Here is an 8,789-nt window from a genome sequence, read left to right as displayed (position 1 = left end):
CTGGGAGGATTCTCTATAGAATAGCCACCCTGTGATCTGGCTGGGAAGATTCTCTATAGAATAGCCACCCTGCTTTCCTGGCTGGGAGGATTATCTCTATAGAATAGCCACCCTGCTTTCCTGACCGGAGGATTCTCTATAGAATAGCCATCCCGCTTTTCTGGCCGGGAGGATTCTTTTTACAGAATAGCCATCCTGCTTTCCCGGCCATTCCAGTGCTGTCTGGATTTTTAACCTCATAAATGTATTAGTGTTTTTCCTTAGAAGACAATCTTGCTGGTCTTTGATCTCATCAACAATTTTAGTGGAGTTTCCATAGGAGAACAAATTAGACACACGTGGTAAATGAATGTCAATGCCTGTCAGAATCAATTTCCCTTCTCCCCCCTCCCCAGACCCCAAATATGTCAATGTCCATGGGCCACAGTGGTAGTGAAGAAGCCAGCCTCCAGGAGGGGAAGTGAGGGCTGTTTCTATCTTCCAGAGAGTTTGTTTCATCTGTGATATTCATCTTATTGAAACTCGAAGAGAGGTGAAATTGGCATTGCCCTTTAGTTTTCCTCAGAAAGTTGGCTTCTAAAGAAGCCGAGCTTTGGGAGAATAACCTTTTAGATTTGCTGTCAGAGACCTTGCTTCTGAAGTGAGGTGCGGTGACCCTGGTGACATTTTCCTGGATGACAGGGAATCCAGGGGAGACAGTACACAAGTCCACATAGCAGAGCATGGTGTCTTCATTTTGCTAATGCCTTGGGTTCTTTATCGTGTGGCCTCCCTAGTAGCAAATAGCATCCCCTCAAATGACAGCTTATTATTTTTAATACCTCCATGGAGTTAGCACAATTACCATATACCCAAGTGAAAAATAATAGAGAAGAGAGGAGTTGCTTTCCTTACATTCTTGCTGTAACTGCCTGATTGGGGGTGGGGTGGGGTGCATTGTTGGCTCCAGTCCAACTTTGCTACCTCACTACAACCTTGGAGAGTTAATCTTTTAAAGCTTCAATTCTTTCATCCAGTAAGTAGAATAAGGATCAATGGTAAGTAAGGACATGTCAACACCGGTGAAATTTCCTGTGAGATGCCTACCACACAAGTATTGAACAAAAAGGAACTTAGTTACTATTATTTAACACACCTGTATTTTTTTTAGGGTTGTCATTGCCCTTCCCTATTTTGTGTCTTCATCCTGAGCTATGAGGGACAGTTGACTATAGAGGATGACACGGACATACCTTATATAACGCAGATGTAGAGGCTGAGCCCACTGCAAATGCCACACCTATGATGGAATCAGCATGGAAATTGTCTGCGTACGCCATCATGACAATGCCCGTAATTGCCATTATTGCGGCAACTATCTGTCAAACAGAATGGAAAGAAGCAGAGAAAAAAAAATTATGTATTTACATCCCAGATCAAGCTATTCAAGCCCCCGAAAGCAGCTAAGTACTTCCTTAAGGCCAATTACCTCTTCTGTCATCAGTGCTTACATTTGAGAAGGGTAGTGTCAAAGAGACCAGTCTGCTCACGCCACGGGCATAGAATAGGAAAAGCTGCGCTGATTAAGGGAACTTTGAGCTTGTACTGTTCATCTTAATATTAATCCTGGAGATTAATATCCTTGTTGGTAAAATGGATTTAGCAGGAAGTCACATCTAAGCATTTTCACCTACTAATTCCGTATACATCTTAACTAGCTCCTAGGACCAGTGTGTGTTTCTGAACATGCCCACATCACCAAGACTTGATGAGGAAGCCCTGGATGAAGGGCAGAAAGACCTCTCAACAACATAGACGGGGAGAGCTAAATGGGCATCAGTCACTTGGAATGCCCTCTGAGGCCTCTTCGCCCTTTCTTCACATGCAAATTCATTGATTTTAAAAAAATAAACCACAGAAAGATAATTTAATTTAATTTCCTTTTATTTTTATCACCTTGCTAGAGCATTCTTAACTTAACAAGTAGAAATGCTAATAATTTGACAAGGCTGAAATGGTTTGTTGTCAGGAGTGTGGTGTGGGTTTGTTCAGTAGCTCATTTGGAGCGCCCTGTGCTTGCACCTGCTTTATCCCTTTTCCCAAACTTGTCCCACTGGAAAGCACTTAAAGTTACAGCAAACAGTAAAATAAGCACCCTGTAGTAGGAACATAATATTTCCTCACCGACTTTAAATTCAAGATGAGACTCTGTAAGGGATTTAATAGTAGGGAGATGAACTTCTGAGCATTTTTTAAAGATTGATTTATTATGTATACAATGTTTGGTCTGCATGTATCTCTGCACACCAGAAGAGGGCACCAGGTCTCATTCAAGATGGTTGTGAGACACCATGTGGTTGCTGGGAACTGAGCTCGGGACCTTGGAGCCATCCCTCCAGCCTCCCAGTTCTGAGTATTTCAAAACCAGTGCCTCTTGCAGGTACTTTTTCACATTTGGGATGTTTTGGGTCATTTTGAATGCTATTATTGCATTATTATGATACAAAATGAAGTAAAACCCCGAGGGCAGTTCAGAGCATGCTCCTGGTGGCGGCAACCCGGTGATGCTTTTGTTATTTACACATTGGCAAGCCCATGGTGGCATCAGGACAGCTCTATGTTTAAGTGTCTTTTATAAAAACCAGGAGGAACCCTTGAAAACAGACCCTACATGTTAGAGATAGATTACTACAAGCTACCAGGGAGGTGAGCAAAAGCTAGCTGCCTGGCTTTCTCCTTAACACCTGCCCCTGTGCGCGCGCGCGCGTGTGTGTGTGTGTGTGTGTGTGTGTGTGTGTGTGTATAGGAATTAATACACACATTGGAAAGTACTGGGGACAGTTTATAAATAAAAAGTCATAGGCTGATAAGTAAACCCATGAGGAGGTTATCTATATCTGAGCATTCTGGAAGGTAATCACTTGCTTTGATTTGGAATTTATTGCTCAGCCATATAGAATGTAACCATTTTGGGGCAGTGTCGTTTCAGAGAAATGAAAAGGAATATTGGCCAGCTGCGTTCTGATTTGATTTTGTGTTTATATCGTCTTTACCACCTAACATGTTCCTGTGCAGAAACAGATTTCCTTCTGAACACTGAACTTGGATGATTAAAATGTTGCTAGTCAACCATCAGTTCTATTTTTTGATCAAATATTGTTAATAAAACAGTGTTAATACTAATGAACTTGAGCATGGTTAGCTGTGTTTATAAGATAATTGTATTTAGGGCACTGTATATTATATATATGTATATATATACATATACATACATACATATATATATATATATATATATATAAAATATAGTTCTCCTGAATGAAGAGAACTAGGGAAAAAAGCACTGCCCCAACAATCGAATAAAGAAAACCCTTGTCTAGGAACTGTTAAACAGATGATATGGTTAATTCCAAGACAAGCACAGGTAGGAGCGTCCCTTTCCTCATTAGCCAGGAGTTAAAAAAAATAAATGTGAATGAAGAGTTTTCTCAAAATGAGACTTGGATATGGCTAAAGAGGACATATTTTCATAGCAATTGGAAATTATAGGCATACCAAGCATCTTCAAGAGCTTGTGAAAATATTCGCCTGAACTACTTGAATTGAAAGCCAATTACACCAGCATCTGTTTCAATTGCTTGCATGGGGAGAGGTGGTTTTCCCCTTAGGGGGCCAGACAACTCTTCGTTAAATTCTGAAAGCATAAAATCTGAGTATTATGAGGGATTAGAAAAACCCATCTCCATGCTAGGGGCGGTTGATTTATAAGGCATATAGTACATTCCTAGTGAGCAGATAAACTTTTTCTATATTTTAAGTTTAAATTTGTAATAATCTGAATAGATAAATTCTCTACCTCATTCTTTAAGAGACTCTCGGTGTATTTCTGGTGGACAGAGCTGGAAGGTAGGAATGGATCTCAGCCCATCCTGAGCCTGCAGGAATGCATTGGCTGGAAAGCCTATTTGGAGACATCACTTGGATGACCCTAGAACAGCTCTGCTTGGTATCTCTGGTTTAAACTTCAAAGAGTAAACACTCCAAACCTTAATATAACGAACACCCTAAGCACAGATGTAAGCCACATCCATTTTCCGAATCAGTCTTCAAAGGCTTGGACACTGATTTAACAGGACTCTTCTTAGCATGAGTCGGGAAGTCCTTCTGGACTCTGCTTAGCATGAGTCGGGAAGTCCCAGGAAGCCTACATCTTAAAGCTCTTCCACACACTCATGTTGAACATCCAGGAAAACCGTGACACTCTACCTCCCCTGAAAACTTTCTTTGCCCCAAAAATGAAATATCTAGTGGGGTTACATGTTTGGCTTTAGAAAAGCATGATTTTTCTTACAGATTATTCTGGATTCAGTTTCCTAACCAACTATAAGCATCTAAGTAAGACGAGTAAAACTGTGGTCATCATTATCTGATTTGGGTGACAACGTTAGTCACCACTGTGACCACAAAACTGTCTGTGCTGCCATTTATAACATCCCAGAGTTCTCTGTTCTGTTATAGACAGTGTGACTACTTGAACTGAGCACATCTGGTGCTCATGCCAGCCCAGTGACACAGCCCTGAGTCAACTCTCTTCTTTGCAAGCCATCCTTCAGAGTTATGGGCATTAACTTTCAGGGGCTGTGAAGCCATTTGAGCCCCGTTTCTGAAGCCTGTTATGCTAAATACCATCTGCAGTCCTGAAGGAGGATAAGACTTCTTTTACTTTTCAAAAAGAAAATAAAAACAAAAACAAACAAACAAAAAACCCATTAAAGTCAAGAGGAGCATCTGGACTTTGGCTGCTTGTGTTTTCCTGTGTCTTTATATTTCCCCTTTTTTGTGCAGCCCCCCGTAAAGCCACAGGATCTGATTCTCCTTGTCATCTCATTCTCTGATACCCATTCTTAAATGGTTTCCAGAATTACTCAGACCTGGAGGCCCGGAATTCAGACTTTTGCAAGGCTATACTCCCAAAGGCAAGTTTAAGAGAGAATCCAGTCCCTGCCACGTGACCCCATTTCTCCATCCTCTATGGAGTCAGGGTGTCCTCTCCTCAGAGTCTCTCACAGGGATATGACACCCGAGTTTTGGGTTTAGAACTTACCCTAGTTATCTAAGACAATCTCTCTCTTTTATGATCATTACTAATAAAGTGGATTAAATCTTCAAGTAGCAGCTAAGGTTGGACTTTGTGTTCTATGTTATTCTAGTGCTGCAAACACTGGCGGCTGACTTGATGAATATGATCAAGGTAGCTAAATGGGAACTGCATGAGGGTCCCTATACTTAGCTTAACATTTTGCTGTTGCCACCTGAAAATAGTTGATTTTAAAGCAAGTGCTCACATTTGAACATTGCATGGGGCCTAAAAACAGAGGTAGCCTTTCCTGGATGGCACAGTGAACAGGGCAGGAAGGGTCCCTGATCCACATGGGTTTGTCAAACTTCCTCATAGTGACAGTCCACAACAGTACTTCTGCTATAAATACACATCCCTGGGCCCTTTGGATGTAAATATGAGGTTATTCAGTGGAGTATGTGCATTCTAAAAAGAGAAATAAAGAAAAAAGGGAAGAAGAAAGAGTATTTTATTTTATTTCTTATGAAGTCTATCTTTTCACTGTTCAGGTCAAGTTTCCACTTTGAATTTCTGGGTAATATCTCTCAAACACAATTAGAAATTTTGTAACTTTTTTTTTTTTGCTTTGTTTTGTTTTTCTCTCTTTTTCCCCCTAAAGACATGGAGTCTTTCTATTCAACGGCTGGTCTTGAACTCCTGGTCTGCAGTGTGTACCTCCTTTTTCAGCCTCTACTGTAGTCAGCACCAGTGCCCCTGGCTCTTAATTTCCCTTTAAAGTGAAAGTGGCTTTAGTGGCTGGTTCTCAGGCACTGTGTCTCTCCATAGACATTTGTTTTCATTCAGTGTCCACTGGGCACTTTGTGTCTCTATAGATGTTAACTTCAGCATTTGGAAACAGTCAAGGACCTAGGCATATTGTCAACTAGAACAATATTTGGGGAGAAAAATACATTTCAAACCCAATCTTGGACAGCTTTTCCAGAAAGGCATAGATTACACAATCTTGATACTTCAGAAACGAAGGCTCCTTGTGTGGGTTTCCTTGCCAAGTATTAGTGGCTTGCTATGGATTAGAACGTGTCAGACAGGAATGGGGTCCAGCTCCTAAAATCCTCCATAGTTTTTGAGAAATCTCTTTCTAACATGGAATAAACACACAAAACTTATATTTAATTATATTTAAAATTCCATCTCACTACTAAAAGGGAGAGACTCAGAACTGTGGTGGTAGTACACATTTAACATAGTTCAATTAAGGATTTGTACCCCAAAGTACAAGTTGTTGCTTTTCTTTCCATCCCTAGATTAGTCACGCTAGATATATAGCCACTTTGAATAGCACTGTGCCATTACCAGTGACTTTAATTAATGTTTGGTAATCTTATCTACTTACACCATTATTAATTAGATCCATCTGGGTAAGGACAGGTTGGGGGTTGTTCCAAAATATGCTGATTGACAAAAGCAAATCCCAATCTTTACTGTGGCTTATTTTCTCAGACCTCTCTTTGCTGAGGACAGGAATTGATTGTGACAATAATTCTAGAAGTTAATTCTAATGAACTGAATTTCTCAGTCGGGTTCAGACTACTGTTGTGATCAACTGACTTCCCAGTAGAAACATCCCTTTCTCCTTTCATGATGCTGCCACTGCCGGGGCTTTCCTAACACATCTTCAAATTTCAATTTGTACTCAGAATCGGTAGGGGACGTTTTAGAGACACTCCATGGGACAGCAGCCGCGGTGGTTAAGATTTAGGCAGCAGGGCGGCACCGCGCATGCGCATGGAATTGAGCGTGCCATTACCCGCACTCCCATGAACCTGTCTTTCAGCACAATCCAGGACAGCAAGAAGACAAAGGCTTTGTTGCAACAGAACAGAGCAGAGACGTCAGTGGCCGTCAGCTTCTTTAAAGCCAGTAAATACAGGTAATTTGTCAAAGTCCACAAAATAGAAAAAGGAGCAGTTCTTTTAAGAAAAAGCTTCAGCGTCAGGCCATCTTCACCAAAAATCCGACTGCATTCCCTAGGAAAGAAAAAGAGGGTGAGGCACAGGTGCTTATCTTGTCTGGCTGACTCTATGCCCATTGTTAGGCAAGAGCGCAAACACTGGGGTCCTTCAGCGTAGGCTCCCTAGAATGTGCAGAAGCCAGCTTTGTCACCTGGGAGCTTCTGGAAGTACATGGGGGTCCTTGAAAACAGCCCACAGCTGCTCAGCACAGAGCAGGACCCCATCATAGTCTCCTGAGATGGCCAGGCATTCCGCTGCTTTTGAAGCGCGCGCGCGTGCGCGCGCGCGCGCACACACACACACACACACACACACACACACACACACACACACACTGTGTCCCATGGGGGTTGGCTTTCATGTGAGCTGGGAGTTTTCGTGAAAGGAAAACAAAATTTCCCACAGGGAACTTTTAACTTGACAGAGATGCAACCTTAACAATGGGAATCAATTCCTAAAGCCAAAGCCTTGGGGAGAGCACACAGAAGTCTTACGTATCACAGAAACAAGAAGGGCTCTCAGCCGCTTGTGCTAGTAAGGGGCAGCTTTGTACAGCAGGCAAGCTGCAGCATTTCCAGACTGTACCAGACACAAAGTCTGCTCTTGGTAGGGTAGGACATCTGCCTGGTCAGACACTAAGAGAGAGTGAGAGTCCGGGTTTATTTTTTATCCGCAACCAGTGGATGCCGTTGTAACTACACATTCATGGAAAACCATGAAGAAACCCATTTCTTATTAAACGGTTTCTCTTTTCTTCTTATCCCTGGCCCTGTGATGGTTCTTACCCAGAGTCACAGGGTGAGAGTCTCAAGGAAAGCCAGGAGGGCAGGGAAGAAACACAGTTCTACAGCGAGGAGAGAGAGGCTCCTGGGCAAAGTGGCCCTGAGACTGATTCTTAGCAAAGGCTGTTCCTCTCTAGCTGGTCACCAGCCCTAGGTAGCCAGCCTCTCCTTGGTCTCCTTTTCCACCCACTCCCTCTCCCTGCCACCTAGCGCTCCATCTGTAACTACTGTTGTAGATATTAGAACTCTTCCTCTGACCCCTTCTATAGCCAAATGCTAGGTGACCCATGTAAAGCTATATTTAGGGTAAGCACTGGCTACTGAAAGATGTGAACACCCAAAGAACGGATGTGCACTAAGAAGCAATGAGCAGTGTGCCTCCCTCGGGGTGACGGGAGAAGAATTTCTGCACAAGAGGCATTGACAGGTGGCATGGCTTGGAATGAAGCTGGAAGCTGGGGGAAGTGATAAACTAATCAAGCCCTCCTGTATAACATCAGCTATTTACCTAGGCACTGAGCACCCTTTGTATGCCAAATGGTATTTTAACTGTATTTCATCAGAGACTGCTGTCTCTTCAAATCGAACTCATTGTTTCTAGAGATTTTTTTTTTTGAACTAACGAAGCATTCTTGTTAAAACTATAGTGAAAACTTTTTTCTCTGCAAATTTCAAATGCACCCGGGGCACTCGAATTCCGGCAGTATTTAATTGGAACAACGGATTCATCAAAGTCCACTGCTGAGGGGACATGTTTTATCACCCAGATTTGATACTTTGTTGAAAATTCCTTTGATGTTAGTGTTAAGAAAAAAAAACATGAAATTCTTTCACACTACTCAGAAGAAAAAAAATATCCAGCGCTCTGGGAGGATTGTGTGTTCAGTCTCGCACACTAGCTCATCTCTCTCTGTTCAGCCCCGAAGGCCCTGGGAG

General features: G+C 42.3%; 1 protein-coding gene across 1 annotated transcript in view; it reads right to left on the bottom strand.

The window, feature by feature from the left end:
• The window catches only part of Slc35f4 (solute carrier family 35 member F4), a 226,852-nt gene that overhangs the window by 6,808 nt on the left and 211,255 nt on the right, over positions 1-8,789 (bottom strand). Inside the window, exons 4-5 of the mRNA XM_026783271.1 lie at positions 6,867-7,086; positions 1,233-1,358 (exon numbers count right to left, since the gene is read on the bottom strand). Coding sequence (XP_026639072.1) covers positions 1,233-1,358; positions 6,867-7,086 — 346 coding nt within the window. The remainder of the gene's footprint in view (positions 1-1,232; positions 1,359-6,866; positions 7,087-8,789) is intronic.

This window comes from Microtus ochrogaster, chromosome 17 (genome assembly GCF_000317375.1).
Source record: "Microtus ochrogaster isolate Prairie Vole_2 chromosome 17, MicOch1.0, whole genome shotgun sequence".
NCBI lineage: Eukaryota > Metazoa > Chordata > Mammalia > Rodentia > Cricetidae > Microtus > Microtus ochrogaster.
This window is presented reverse-complemented; position numbering and strand designations above follow the sequence as displayed.